The sequence below is a fragment of the Tupaia chinensis genome, unplaced genomic scaffold, assembly GCF_000334495.1.
Source record: "Tupaia chinensis unplaced genomic scaffold, TupChi_1.0 Scaffold000415_1, whole genome shotgun sequence".
Taxonomy (NCBI): domain Eukaryota; kingdom Metazoa; phylum Chordata; class Mammalia; order Scandentia; family Tupaiidae; genus Tupaia; species Tupaia belangeri.
In genome coordinates, this window is record NW_006159920.1 from 573,113 (window position 1) to 589,056 (window position 15,944).

Consider the following 15,944-nt stretch of genomic DNA (forward strand, 5'->3'; position numbering starts at 1 on the left):
GCCCGGCATGAGTTTTAAGCCACCGGGTCTGGGATGCAAACCATGGTTGACTACGTGGGAGTCCAGCGACATAGCCATTACGCTGACTGCTGGTTCCCCGGCGTGGGTTTTAAGCCACCGGGTCCGAGACGCGAACCGCCGTCGACTACGTTGAGAGTCCAGCGACATAGCCATTACGCTAACTGCTGGTCCCCTAATTTGTTTTTTTAAGACAAATTAGTTGACACCTGAACGATGTACTACCTCACCGTATTTGCCATATCCAGCTACGGGACACAGGCTAGCTCTGTTACTAGCTTTTCTGAAACAAAGAAAAAAAAATTTTTTTTTCAAGGAATTGGCTGTAAAACCAATCAGGAACAGTCATTAGTGTCAGGAACAGTCATTAAAACAGCTTTACAAATCATTTTTCCATTTTATGGTAAACACTGGTTGTTAGAAAAGTCATGACTCATTCTTTTCTATTTTTTTCTATGCAAAAATGATCATGACTTTTCTGACAGTCCAATTTATGATCAGTTCGCTTGTTTGTTTTGGAGATAACCATTACCAAATTTTAGCATTTACACTATAGTTTTACACGTTATATATGATATGTGAAAGAGAGACCAAGTACCCTCCAAAAGGGCTTGGTCATTTTGTAGTCCTTTTCCTCCAGTTCTCTGTCCTGCCAAGATCTTGGGCTGCATGCACATGCCTAGCATGTGTTGAGCTGCCAGGGCTGGGACTTGAACCATGTGACATCCAGCTCCTGTGCATAGCACTTCACCACTCTGTGGGCCAGTCCTATAATTGTATTTTAAAGTTTATTTTTTCTAGCCAAGAATGTAACTTTCTTAGATCTCTTCACTTCTATCATCAATACTAGCAGATGACTTTTTTGGGGTCATTTATACAAACACACACATTTTTCTCTTTCTAGTGTTATGTTGTGATTCTGATTAGTTATGCTATGAACGTCTTAGGTATGTTTTTTTCTCTCTTTAGTAAACTTTTATTGGCTTATAATAAGTTACAGAGAAGTGCTCAAGTCATAAATGTACTCATTGATGTAATTTTCATGTGACTACCCCTTCTGGATTAACTAATTAAATGTTGGGGCCAGCAGGTGGTATGGAAGTTAAGGCAACTAGATCCCACATGATTGAATGGTTCAAGTCCCAGGCCTGAAGGGTTGAAAAATCATGCTCTGTGTGTGTGTGTGTGCATATATGCTCAAAATGCCCAGAGTAGAATGGAGGAGAAGGGATTGCGGCTTGTCCATTGCCCCTGGGGAGTGATTTCTTACTTTTCCTCTCTAATTTTCTGTTTCTCTCCAGCAAGTACACACACCCTGTGGCAGAAATAAAATTGAAAAAAAAAGAAAGAGAAAAATGAAATGTTATCAGCACCCTCATGCCTCTCTATGACTGCACCCTTCTTCACTGTCCTGACTTGTGTTGCCTGTTTAGGAAATTTGTGAAACTGGAATCATGTCATATGTACTCCTTTGGATATGGCTTCTTTCTGGTTCACATTATATGTTTGAGATTTTCTTACGATTATAGCCGTTCCTTTATTTCCGTTGCTGTGAATATTCACTGAATGAATATGCCATAATATTTTTAATCCATTCTAGTGTTGATGGGCATTTAAGTTAATAAACATGTGTACATATCTGTTGGTTACATACCTAAGAGTGTAATTGTTGGATTACAGATTACAGTTATGTAGCTCTAGTAGATACTGCCAAACTGTATTCTGAAGTGATCATACCTATAAGTTTGGATTATTGCAAGTCAGCCCCCCAAGATATACACAAAAACACCTAAATACACATACAAAGCACACACATATGTATGTTGTATAAATGTGTATGTAATGCCATCATACTCACATTTCTTGTTTAAAATTTTTTTTCTGGGAAAAGTGCATGTGTGATTCTGGACTGTGGCACACAGTTTCGGGAGCTGTTGAAGCAGTGTGACATACTTGATTTGCTTGTAGTGTCATTTTGCACCTCTCTTTTCACTGGTTCTCTGATGCACTGTATTAAAAATTAGGCCAGTGGGTGGTGTAGTGTTTAAGGCGCTGGACTTCCACATGGCCAACTGTGGTTTGAGTCCTGGACCTGGTGGCTTGAAAATCATGACAGGGACCAGGAGATGGAATAATGGTTACATCACTGGACTCCCATGTAGTTGACTGCAGTTCGAGTCCCAGACCTGGCAGCTTAAAACTCAGGCCGGGTGCACACGCCCTACAGCAAAAACCTTTCCAAAAGTGAAGTGTAATACATATATATATATATATATATACATACACACACACACACACACACACACAACATTTGTGGGCTAGGAGGTGACCTAGAGATTTAAGACAGCAGGATGCCACATGTCCAGTTGAGTAGTTTGAGTTCCAGACCTGGTGGCTTGAAAATTACACTGGGTATGAGTGCATGTGTGCTCGAAATTTTGAAAGGAGAAGGGATTGTGGTGTGGCCATCTGCCCTGGGAGATGATTTCTCAGTTTCTCTCTCTCGCTTGCTCGCTCGCGCTCCAGTGAGCACACATGCTGTATAACAAACCACACAAAAAAAATCATCTGGAACAGAACCTCTAAATGCTTTGAAAGTCAGTCTACTATAGTGTTTGTGTGCATTAAACTAATTTCCAAAGGATGGATACCCTTCTGCTCACAACTGAAAGTAGTTCGTTGGGTAGGAAAGTCATGACATGTTTTCCTATGTGAGTCTGTGCAAAAATGTATTGTGACTTTCCTGATAACCCAGTTATTAAGCAGTTTTCAGTTTTCATCTAAAAATTTGGGCTGCTTATGTTTTTCCAGTGACTCTGTTAGGAAAAATGAACAGAGCTCCTAATCAAAATACAGCGTATTAAACCTTTTACCTGAAGAACCTATAACCAGTACTTGCTCTAGAGTCAACCTAACAAAACTAAAAAGCTAGGTTAGAAAGGTGGAAGCAGGTAACCATCATGTTCTTAGTGTAGATTCAAATGGAACCTGATCAAAGGTGTGAGAACAAAGTGGTTGAGAGCCCAGAATGGACATTAATTTTGTAATACTTCACAAAAAAAATTTTTTTTCCTTATTCATGATAGAGCCAGATGCATGTGCATATGATGGGGGAGGAAGGAGAGAGTGAGCATCTTTTAAAGGGTGTGGTCACACTTCAATCCCTTTGTCCATTCTTACAGTCCTTGGGATCATGGGTACTTGCACATGAGCCCAGCCTGCTGCAGTTGCCACGTGGGATCCAGCTATCCTGCCGCACCACAGAACTGGCCTTGTATTTGATGCTGCTATTAAAGATGTTCTGAAATAGTCTTTCTGATACCTGAGTACATTTATGCTGTTAATAAAAACTGGCAATTCTTTTGAGCTTCATTGCTTCCAAAGAAAAGGTACAGGTGCCAAAGGCCACAATCTGTTGTTTAGTTGATGAACATCATTAAATGCTCATTAATTGAAAATAGCCAAGTCAGTCTCATGGCGTAGTGTTTAAAGGAGTAGGGTCACACGTGGTTGACTGTGCAGTTCAGGTCCTGGACCGGGTGATTTGGGAAACACGCATTGAGTGCATGGGCCTAAGACCTCAGTGGGATGGAGAAATGCAGGAGAAGATGATGTGGCATGACCATGCCCCACAAGGGTGCTTTCTCCTTCTCCTTCCTTCTCTGCCTCTCTGCAAAGTACATGTACCCTCTGGCAAATTTTAAAAAAGAAAGAAAGAAAATAGCCAAACAAAAATAGATTTCTAAGCTTATTATGCCCTCAAAAATGGCTCAGACACCGAGCATAGTGATTAAAATGGCAACTATATGTATACATGTTGTATAGAAATCATGAGTGGGACCCACAGAACTGTTGTTTTCCTTAGATGATGTCTCATGCCGAAGGACAACAGAGAGACTTAATTAGACGAATCGAATGCCTTCCTACTTCTGGTCATCTTAGTTCCTTGGACCAGGACCTCTTAATGCTCAAAGCTACTTCCATGGCAACTATGAACTGCTTAAATGACTGCTTTCATATTCTCCAGTTACAGCATGCATCACATCAGAAGGGCTCATTGCCTTCAGGTAAGTTATAAAGACAGGACTTCACATCAAGGGCTGAAACATGGAAAAGACTGTAGTTGTTGTAGTTGTAACTCTGGAAAGTCTTAATTAAAAAAAAATTTTTTTTTAACCCAGAAAATCAAGCTTTTTGGCTTTTAATTTCCACACTGATATGCAAATTCTTACTAATTAGGTCCTTTTTGAATTTAAAATTATTATAGGCCTAATGTTTAATGTTATTGAGTATTATTTTAGAGCGATAGTCCCTGACCTTCCAGCACCGGCAACCAGTTTTGTGGAAGATAATTCCTCTTCAGATGGAAGGGGTCAGGGTGTTGGTCCCAGGATGACCCAAGAGCACCACATGCACTGTGCACCGCATTTCCAGCACTGCCACATTGCAGTATACAATGAAGCAATCATATAATAACAGGGTTGTGCACCCATGAGAATCCAATACCAAAGCTGATCTGAGAGGAGGGGCCACCCAGGTGGCAATGTGACCAATGGGGAGTGGCTGCAAACACAGATGAAATCTTGCTTTCTCACCTGCTGCCATGCCCCGAGCTGTGTAAATCTCAAGGACTGGTAGAAGGGAATAACAGGCCATTGACCCCTATAGCTCAGGCGTTGGGACTCCTTTTCCAGAGACCTCAAACTCAGTAAGTCACAAACTGTACCCCAAACCTACCTCTTCCATATTTCTGTTAAAATTGGTGACGTCATTATCTGTCTATCCAAATGACCAAAGAAATGTCGGGATCATTTCTTGAGTTTTAGTTATGTTCAGTATTCATCGTTATTATTTATATGTAGTCAGTTGTCTTTCTGTTTCAAAAATAGTATGTTTAGTATTTGAGAACACCTTTTTATTGAAATTAATTGTACTGGGGGAAAGAATGTTATTGCATGGGATTTTAAAAATTAGTCTTTCTATAAACAAGGTGAATAACTAATCACATTGTATTGATGGTAGTAACTTAATATTTCATAACTCATTGTTCTCTTATCTAACTAAAAGAAAGATAGTTTAGAAAGACATTGAGTCTCTGCTCAGGAAAAAATTCACCATGGTCAGGTGGATATAGTGTGGGTCCCATCTTCATGTACAATGTATCTACATTTAACATTTCTTTCTTTTTTTTTTTTCTTTTAATTTAATTTTTCTAGAGGCACATGTGATCACCAAGGGGTGGGAGTGAGATAGCACAAAAGCATCTCCAGTGGGGTAAGGCCATGCCTCAATCCTTTCTTCTCCATTTCTCTTAACATCTGGGATTTTAGGCACATATTCACATGCCCTTGTCATGTTTTTTTCAGCCCTTCTGGGTCCAGCACTTAGACTGCATTTGGCCACATAGGGTCCAACCACTGTAACCACCATGCCACCTGCTGGCCCCTCGATCAACATTTCAAGCCAGCAGTTATTAACTGTTTTTAATGGCAATTGTAGGTGAAGATCAGGACACTGTTTTGTTTTATTTTATTTAATTAATTAATTTATTTATTTATTTTTAGTTTTTCTGTAGGGCATATGTGTTCACCAGGGAGAGAGAGAGAAAGTGAAAATCAGCCCCCAGGGAAATAGCCACACCTCAGTTCCTTCTCCATTCTCCTCTTGGGATTTTGGGAATACACACAAATGTGCTCAGTGTTTTTTGAGCTGCCGGGTCTAGGACTTAAACTATGTAGTTGGTCATGCGGGATCTAGCTGCCTTCACCACCACTCCACTGGTTGGCCTGGCCAGGGCACAGTTAATGAAATCAGTAAGTTGTGTATGTTCCCCTTAAAGAACTCATAGTTCACTTGAGGAAGAAACATGCAAATAGTAAGGATAAATGATATATAAAGTGCTGTTATAATAGGGAGAAAGGGCCATGGGAGAATCAGTGAATGAATGTTTCTTGTAGAAAAAGGTATGGGCACACCACATAGAAGCTACAAAGATCAATTTAGCAGTGCGAATGTCATAAAGAGGCTATTCCAGAAAGGTGGAAGAGCCTAAATTGTGAGCTGTGAACATTGAAGGGGGTCTTTTAGGAACTGTAAGTAGCTCGGTATATATTTTCTTGTGTTATTAAGCAGTATTTTCTAATAAGCATTATTTTATTTATTTTATTTTTTTAGAGAAGATTTTGCTATAGGGTGCATGTGCTTGCAAGGGGAGACAGAGAGACAGAAAGTGAAAAATCACCCCCTGGGGAGATAGCCATGCCTCAGTCCCTTCTTCTCCAGTCTCCTCTCTGGATTTTGGGTGTGCATGCACACACACCCAGCGTGAGTTTTAAGCTGCCAGGTCTGAGACTCGAACTGTGGTCAACTGTGTGGGAGTCAGCAACATAATCATTACACCATCTGTTGGTCCCAATAAACATAATTATTTTAAAAGAATTATTTTATTTAACTTTATTTATTTATTTTTAATTTGACCAAAGAGGGACAGAATGAGATAGAGAAAGAGGAAAAGTGAGAAAGCAAGTTGCCAGGTCCAGAACTCGAACCATAGCCAGCCATGTGCAAGTCCAGTGCCCTTAATCCTAACGCCACCTGCCAACCCCAATAAACATAATTTTAATTGACTACATTATATTCCTTTGAGAGGACAGATGTATTATGATTTACCTAACTTTGTGTTAAGCATTGGATGAGGTATCCTGAACTGTGAAATTTGGGTTAATTCTAGTGTTGGTAGTAATAATTTTCAGTAAAATGAACAGAGAGGGCCTGCATGTGGTATGGTGTTTAAGGCAGCTCGATCCTACATGGCTGACTGTGGTTTGAGTCCCAGACCCAGTGGCTTGAAAAACACATCAGGTGTTGGGTGTGTGTGCATGCCCAAAATCCCAAGAAGACTATGGAGAAAAAGGGATTTCAGTATGGCTATTCCCCCAGGGGGGTGATTTCTCATTTTCCTCATCTCTCTTTTCTTTCTTTTTCTCTCTCTGGCAAGTGCACATGCCCTATAGTAAAAATTTAAAAAGAAACAAAGTTTGTTTCTGGTTTTGCTATTTAATTTTTAATTGTTTATTTAACTGTTTTTTAGATTTTTGCCATAGAGCGCATACACTCACCAGAGAGGGAAGGTGAGAAATCACCCCTATGGGGGTAGGGGGACAGTCATGGCTACAGTCCCTTCTCCATTCTCTTCTCAGGATTCTGGGCATGAATGTACTTGCGTCCGGCGTGATTTTCAAGCCCCTGAGTCTTGGGCTAGAACAGCATTTGACCATGTGGGAGTCCAGCACCTTAACTCGATACCACCTGCTGGTCGCTGTGATATTTAATTTTTTTTTTTTTTTTTTGGAGAGGTTTTCACTATAGGATGCGTGCGGTCGCCAGACAGACCGAGAGAGACATAGAGACAGAAAGCGAGAAATCACCTCCCAGGGGGGATGGTCATGCCTCAGTCCCTTCTCCTCCATTCTCCTCTTGGGATCTTGGGCACACACGCACACGCGCCCGGCGTGAGTTTTAAGCCACCGGGTCCAGGATGCGAACTGCGGTCAACTATGTGGGAGTCCAGCGTCATAGCCATTACGCTAACTGCTGGTTCCCAGCTGTGCTATTTAATTTTTAAAAAATAATTATTTGTTTTTATTTATTTACTTTAACTTTACCAGAGAGAAATACTGAGAGAGGGAAAGCAAGCCTCCAGGTCTAGGACTCGAACCATGGTCAGCCATATGGGAGTCCAGCGCCTTAACCACCACTCCACCTGTGGGCCCCAGTATTTAATTTTTAAAAAAGGATATCAAATAACAATGCTAGATACTAGATACTCAGTAAATATTTGAGAACCAGCAGTTAGCGTAATGGCTATGTTGCTGGACTCCCACGTAGTCGACCGTGGTTTGCATCCCGGACCCGGTGACTTAAAACTCACGCCGGGCACGTGTGCGTGCGTGCCTAAGATCCCGAGAGGAGAATGGAGGAGAAGGGATTGCAGCGTGACCATCCCCCCTGGGGGGTGATTTCTCGCTTTCTGTCTATCTGTCTCTGTCTGGCGAGCGCACGCATCCTATAGCGAGAACCTCTCAAAAAAAATACTATGTAATTTTAAAAATTATTAGAAATTTTATGTGGTTTGAATTTATACAGCTTTATTTTGAATTGTTTTCTTCATAACTAAGGAAACATGCATAATATAAATTTTCATTTTTTAATTATAAAAGTGAAATAAGTTCCGGCCCCAGTGCCAAGTGAGACCTGTATTAGGCAAGACGTTCTGGTAGTCTAGTAGGTACTACGTAATTTATTCCCTTATTGGAGTTTGAGATTTTGTTATAAAGACTGAGTAAATTCTTCCTCTTTCAGACTTTTGCTATGTGAGTATTCCTTATTATAGCACTATAACCAAGCTTCTGTGAAACCTAGATCAGCATCTGAAATCAAACGGAACATTTTCCATTATTGATTAGGCATAGAATCCACTTTGTTAAACTAGTTGAGGGTAACAAGAGACATTTGAGTCATTAACTGAGATGACAGGCCTCTAAATGTGGCCACTGCCTTTCACTAGGTCAGTTATTATTTATTTAGTAGAAAAGTCTTTCAGTTTAAAAGTTATATGGTGCTTTCTATGATCGCAAGGAAGAACATGAATTTGCAATTTTGAGGGTTATTTTGATGGGTTAAAAAATTACTGCTAAAATAAGGTGCAGCCTCCAAGTAAAGCGAACATTACTGTTACAGTCCTTGACTTCTCCAGACATCATGATCCCTAAAGTCTTGATCAGGAGGAGACAGGGTTCCTACAGAAAGAATAACTGTTAGGTTGGGAATACACTTTGTGATTCATACACTTGCTCAAGAAGTGAGTTCTGTCCTGTGGCGGGTTGCTTTAAGTAGTATCTGATTTCAGGTTGCAGGTTGCTCTATTGTGAAATACCCAATCATGGTCCTTATGCTAATAAGATCCAAGTGGCTGTCTTTCCGGGTCTCTCAACAGGTTGAATTGCTTTCAGTCTTGCAGGCTCACAACAAAATTGTTTAATAAAATCCACATCTGCTGAACTTTCCAGATTATGAGCAAGTTTCAGCGAAAGTTTTCTCTTACCTCATCAGGAACGACAATCGAGTGGTTAGAACCAAAGATACCTTTATCAAACCACTATAAAAATGGAGCTGACCAGCCCTTTGCAACTGAGCAGAGTAAGCCAGTGGCAGTCCCAGAAGAGCAGTCTGTTGCAGAGTCTGGACTACTAGCAAGGGTAAGGTAATGTGAAAATCTGATTCTGATGTAAAAAACCAGGAATCACTGAGAAGGGCCAGTTCTCTCTTCATCATTAGGGCATGCATGCCAACTTAACACTAGAGCAGTGCTCTTGAGATTCTAAACTGCATTTACTTTGTAAGAAGTCTCTTCTATGAAACTTGTATGTTTTGTGTTTTCCAGGTTAAATCATATGCCTTCTCTAGTTTTGGTTTACTTTTGCTTGATAAAAATATATTTTAAAAAATAAAAAATTGCATCATTTTTGTGTGTAAAATAACTTTTCTAATAAAATAGTACAGTTTTTTTACATTAAGAAATGTAATTTTTTACATTAAGAAACAGTTTATCTTAACATTGCTTACTAGATGTTTATGGTTAGTCTTTAAGTTTAAAAGTCTTTAAAGTTTCTTAATAAACAGTTCACTAAACTAGTATTATTCTACTTAAAATAGCACATGATCTCAGGGGTTAATATTTTTGTAAAGTATTATTCATTTCATGTTTCTTAGCCATTAAGACTTTCATTCTATGCATAAATCTATACTGATAATCATATCGATGTTTTGCCTTTTGTGTGTTCATGTCCATTACTTTTAATGGTCTTCATAGTTACATAATTTTAAGTCGCTTTTATTCAGTAGTCTCATAAGCATTTTTAAAAATGTTTCTCTGGCTAGATAATTAAAGTTTTAAAAAATAATTACATTAGTCGGGGCACCAGCAGTTGGCGTAATGGCTATGTTGCTGGACTCCCCTGTGGTCAACCACGGTTCTAGTCCCAGACCAGATGGCTTAAGCTCATACTGGGCACGTGTGCGTGCATGCCTAAGATCCCAAGAGGAGAAGGGATTGCGGTATGGGGAGTGATTTCTTGCTTTTGTCTTTCTGTCTCTGTCTTTCTGCTATAGGGCACACACCCTATAGCAAAAATCTCTTCAAAAAAAAGTTATAATATTTAACTTTATTTATTTATTTATTTTAGTTTGAGAGAGGGACACAGTGAGAGAGAGAGGGAAAGTGAGAAAGCAAGCCGCTAGGTCTGGGACTCAAAATGCCAGGTGGAAGTTCAGCGCCTTTAACTGCTATGCCACCTGCCAGCTCCTTATAATTAAAGTTTTAAAGGTTGAAGTAAACTATTGAGTTAATATCTTTAAGGTTGAATATCTAGGTTGTTTGTTATGTTTTGTTATTTTAAATAGCACAATATTATCTTGTGTTTCTTTTTTTCCCCCCTCCCCTTGTTTTGGATTCTTTTTTTTTTTTTTTTAAATTATTTTTTTAAAGAGGTTTTTGCTATAGGGCATGTGCGCTTGCCAGACAGACAGAGACAGAGAGATAGAAAGTGAGAAATCACCCCCCAGGGGGGATGGCCACACCGCAATCCCTTCTCCTCCATTCTCCTCTCAGGATCCTGGGCACGCACGCACACGTGCCCAGCGTGAGTTTAAGCCACCGGGTCCGGGACTCGAACCACGGTCAACTACGTGGGAGTCCAGCGACATAGCCATTACGCTAACTGCTGGTCCCCTGGATTATTTCTTTAGGTTATATTCCCAAGAAAAATTAGAGTTGAGAGTATACTCTCCATTTATGGTTATTTATGCACTAGTAAATTACTTTTTAAAAGAAGTGTATGAGGGACCAGCAGTTGGTGTAATGGCTATGTTGCTGGACTCCCATGTAGTCGACTGTGGTTCGAGTCCCGGACCCGGTAGCTTAAGCTCATGCTAGGTGCGTGTGCATGTGTGCCCAAAATCCCGAGAGGAGAAGGGATTGTGGTGTGGCCATCCCCCGAGGGGTGATTTCTCACTTTCTGTCTCTGTCTGTCTCTTTCTGACGAGCACACGTGCCCTATAGCAAAAACCTCTCAAAAAAAAAAAAAAGAGAAGTGTATGAAATGCTATTTTATTTATAGTTTTCTGACTAACTCATTTGTCAAGTCAAGTAGTTAACAAGCTATCTAATATGTGACAAATCCAATGTTAGGGACTGGAGTGTTAGGAACTCAGGGAGTAACAGAAAAGAAGACAGTTCTTTCATTGAAGAGACTTACCTGCTTAGAATCGCAACACATGTACACTGAAACATGTGAGATCATAGGAAACAATGGAGATCTGATAAATACCATCATTAATTGTGTGTATGGCCTTAACATAAGGATATAAACTATTTAGACCATTGATTGGTCTATCAGAATGTCATCTGATAATAGAGTTCTTCCTTGGTATCAAGAAGGGAAGAGGGAAAAAGAGAGGTGAAAGGAAAAGAATGATCTGAAATCTTTTTTTTTTTTTTTTGGAGAGGTTTTTGCTATAGGGCGTGTGCACTCGCCAGACAAACAGAGAGAGACAGAGAGACAGAAAGTGAGAAATCACCCCCCAGGGAGGATGGCCACGCTGCAATCCCTTCTTCTCCATTCTCCTCCTGGGATCTTGGCCATGCACGCACACGTGCCCAGCATGAGTTTAAGCCAACAGGTCTGGGACTCAAACTATTGTGGACTACATGGGAGTCCAGAGACACAGGCATTACACAAACTGCTGGTCTCAGTATTTCTGATTTTTCAAAGGATTGTTTTGTTGATGAACTGTGCAGAGAACATTTTTGCATTATGACTGCATGAAAACCTGTGGGGTTTTCTTACCTGTTTCTAGAAATCTCTTCAATGCCAAGATTTCTTCCTAACAGCTGTGAACAATTTTTTATGGAGCAAACATTGTATTTAAGTGAACATGAAAATATTTTATACTAGTTAGACTTGGATGTGCAGTCACTTATTTATTTTTATAACTTTAGCTTAAAAAGGCAAATATTGGGGGCTGGCAGGTGGTGTGGTGGTTACGTGCACCAGTGTCCCACATGACCGATCGCGGTTTAAAACCTAGACCTGCTGACTTTCTTTCTTTCTTTCTCTTTCACTCACTCTGTCCCTCCCTGGTCAAATTAAAATAAAGAAATAAAGAAATAAAAGTTAAATAAAATAATTATTTTTAAATAAAGGCAAATATTTAATTCTCAGAACATCTTGAACCTAAATTATAAGTAGTAGTGATATCTCTAAGAAGGTGGTCAAAGCCTAAGGTTCAGGCTTCACTTTTTTGGAAAATCCTATTTAAAAAATTTTTTTATTATTAGCATGATTTTTTTTACTTGGTATAATCATCAGAGAGAGAGAGAGAGAGAGAAAGTAAGTGAGAAAGCAAGCTGCCAGGTCTGGGACTTGAACCGAGTCACCATGTGGGAGTCCAGGACCTTAAACACCATGCCACCCAGCTGGCTCTAGAAGATCCTATTTTTATAAAATAAACTTATTTTATATGTCATGCGTATGGCAGAACCATGATATGTTCAATATCAGTAATAATGGGCTCTTTGGAGGAAAGAGCCATGGCCACATGATGAAAGTTACGTTTTCAGAAAGATTTTGCTCATGCTCATTAATTTAGGCCACATATAAAGTCTTCAGATTAAATGCTTATACTTTTATTCGAATGGTATTAATGAGTAGTTCTAACACTAGACTTTTATTTTGCAAGGAACCTGAAGAGATAAGTGCGCATGATGAGATGGAGGATACTTGTGACGACAAGGAGGACGACCTGGGTGCGGTGGAAGAGCAGCGCAGTGTGATCCTGCATCTCCTGTCACAGCTCAAGCTAGGCATGGATTTAACGAGGGTAAGAGATCAACTGGCTGTGGAGGTTGAATGGCGGGGCTGTACCAGGACTGTTGATGTTGTCAGAGCTTTGTATTTTATAATGTAGTTTCTTAGTCTCTTGTTCAGCATTTCTTACTTTTTTTTTTTTTTTGGAGAGATTTTTCACTGTAGGGCGCGTGCGCTCGCCAGACAGACAGAGAGAGACATAGAGACAGAAAGCGAGAAATCACCCCCCAGGGGGGATGGTCACGCTGCAATCCCTTCTCCTCCGTTCTCCTCTCGGGATCTTGGGCACGCACACACACGCGCCCGGCGTGAGTTTTAAGTCACTGGGTCCGGGACACGAACCACGGTCGACTACGTGGGAGTCCAGCGACATAGCCATTACGCTAACTGCTGGTTCCCTAGCATTTCTTACTTTCTTAAAAAAAAAAAAAAAAAAAAAAAGGTAATGGTTTTCTTGTTTGTTTGTTAAGTTTTTGCTGTAGGGCACACGAGCTTGTTGGAGAGAAGGGGAAGGTGAGAAATCACCCCTCAGAGGGATGGCCATGCTGCAGTCCCTTCTCTTCCATCCTCTTCTCAGGATTTTGTGTGTGCACGGACACTTCTGGTGTGTTTTTCAAGCCATCAGGTCTAAGACTTGAACCACGTATTTGGCTTGTTGGATCCAGCCACCTTAACCACGATACCACCTGGCTGGCCCTGTAATGGCATTTTGTGAAGCAGGTAGTTGCATAGCAAATGAAGACTTAAAGTTTTCTTGTTTCTGTACAAAATGAAAGGGCTTCATTGGCAGTATACTGGAATAATCTCAAGCTGTTGGGTCCGGGCCTTGAACTGCATGATCAGCCATGTGGGATCCAGCCATCAGGCTGTAGGCTGGCTCTTACACTAGAGTCATCTAAAGGAAAGGATACAGTCTTACAAAAGTGTGAAAGGCATTGAGATGTCTATGTTACTTTTACTTCTCAGGTGTTGATAGTACATTTGGAATGCTATTTAAATAGGAGCTAGAAGACTTTCTCTATAAAGGGCCAGGTAGTAAATATTTTCAGCTGTGTGGGCATAGGTCCCTATGGTTGTTACTCAGCTCTGTCTTTGTAATATGAAAGGAGTCCTAGAGAGAGTACGTTGGATTGGGCCTAGCTGTGTTCCAACAAAACATTTATAAAAACAGGAGGCCACAAAAAAATAATAAAAAAGAAGCCCAGTACATGTGCACTGAAAGGATCAGGATTCTGGTGTCCAAGATACTGGTGGGCTAGAGGAGTGTGAAAAGGGAATTGTTGTTCATCTTTCTTTCTGTCTCTTTCACATGTGCATACACATATTCCTGAAAAAGTGAAACAGGGACCAGCAGTTGGCGTAATGGCTGTGTCACTGGACTCTCATGTAGTTTAACGCAGTTTGAGTCCCGGACTCAGTGGCTTAAACTCACACTGGGTGTGTGTGCATGTGTGCCCTAGATCCCAAGTGGAGAATGGAGGAGAAGGGATTGTGGTATGGTTGTCACCCCTAGGGGGTGATTCCTTACTCTCTGTCTCTCTAGCTCTCTCTCTTGTCTTTCTGGCAAGCACACACATCCTATAGCAAAGAAAACCTCTCCAAAAGAAAAAAGTGAAACAAAAAACAGTTGGCCAGGTTTGGCCTAAAGGCCATTGTCCACTTACCCTTGGTGTATAACCTTGTGACTTTAAAAGTGTGATCTGGGGACCAGCAGTTAGCATAATGGCTATGTCGCTGGACTCCCACGTAGTCGACCGCGGTTCAAGTCCTGGACCTGGCTGCTTAAACTCACACCAGGCTCACACCAGGCGCGTGTACTTGCGTGCCCAAGATCCCAAGAGGAGAATGGAGGAAAAGGGATTGTGGTGTGACCATCCCCCCTTGGGGGCGATTTCTCATTTTCTGTCTCTCTCTGTCTTTCTGGTGAGCACACGTGCCCTCTAGCGAAAACCTCTCAAAAAAAAAAAAAGAAAGAAAAAAAAAAAGCATGATCTGAAGACCAGTTGTGTCACTATCAACTGGGAGCTTGTTAGAAATGGAGAATCTTAGGCCCCAGTCCTTGACTTAGTGGACCAGAAACTTATCTTTGGCAAAATTCCCAGATGATTTATGTATACATTGAAGTTTGATAAGCAGTAATCTACAGTTTTTACTTCTTTATTTATTTATCTATTTATTTATTTTTGGAGAAGTTTTTGCTATGGGGCGCATGCGCTTGCCAGAAAGACAGAGAGAGACAGAAAATGAGAAATAACCCCCTGGGGGGTTGGCCACGCCACAATCCTTTCTCCTCCATTCTCTTCTCAGGATCTTGGGCATGCATGTACTTGCGCCCGACGTGAGTTTAAGCCACCGGGTTTGGGATTCGAACCATGGTCAACTATGTGGGAGTCCGGTAACATAGCCGTTATGCCAACTGGTGGTCTCTTATTTAATTTTTAAAAATAATTATTTTAATCATCATCATTATTATTATCATTATCTAATTTGACCAGAGAGAGGGAGAGCAAGCCGTCAGTTCCAGGACTCAAACTTTGGTTGGCTTTGTGGGAGTCCAGTGCCTTCACCACGCCATCAGCTGGCCCCGTATAGTTTGTAATTTTAGATCAGTCTTCTCTGGTCTTTTCCTTTCATTTCTCTGTTTTCCATTTATTGAATTAGTGTGCCTTAATTTAATAATTATTTATTTAATTTTATTTCTTCATATTATTTATTTTTTAAATTTGACCAGAGAGAGAGAAAGGGAAAGTGAGAAAGCAAGCTGCCAGGTCTAGCATTCAGACTGTGGTCAGCCATGTGGGGGTGCAGCACCATAATTACCATGCCACTTGCTGGCCCCATGCCTTAATTTGTTTTAACAATCTATGATGCTACCTTAAAAAGCAAATTGGGGGTCAGCCTTTTGTGTGATGATTAAGATGGCTGGATCCCACATGGCTGAACACATGGTCCCAGACCCACAGCTAGAGAAAGGCCCTGGGCGGGTGTGTGGGTGGGTGG

The 15,944-nt window shown here is 40.7% G+C and overlaps 1 protein-coding gene across 2 annotated transcripts in view; it reads left to right on the forward strand.

Annotated features, from left to right (window-relative positions):
- Positions 1-15,944, forward strand: part of OSBPL11 (oxysterol binding protein like 11) — a 111,679-nt gene that overhangs the window by 54,296 nt on the left and 41,439 nt on the right. For both annotated transcript variants that reach the window (XM_006154550.3, XM_006154551.3), the window contains 3 exons: positions 3,884-4,085; positions 9,130-9,275; positions 12,817-12,957. In XM_006154550.3, the coding sequence (XP_006154612.1) occupies positions 3,884-4,085; positions 9,130-9,275; positions 12,817-12,957 (489 nt within the window). The remainder of the gene's footprint in view (positions 1-3,883; positions 4,086-9,129; positions 9,276-12,816; positions 12,958-15,944) is intronic.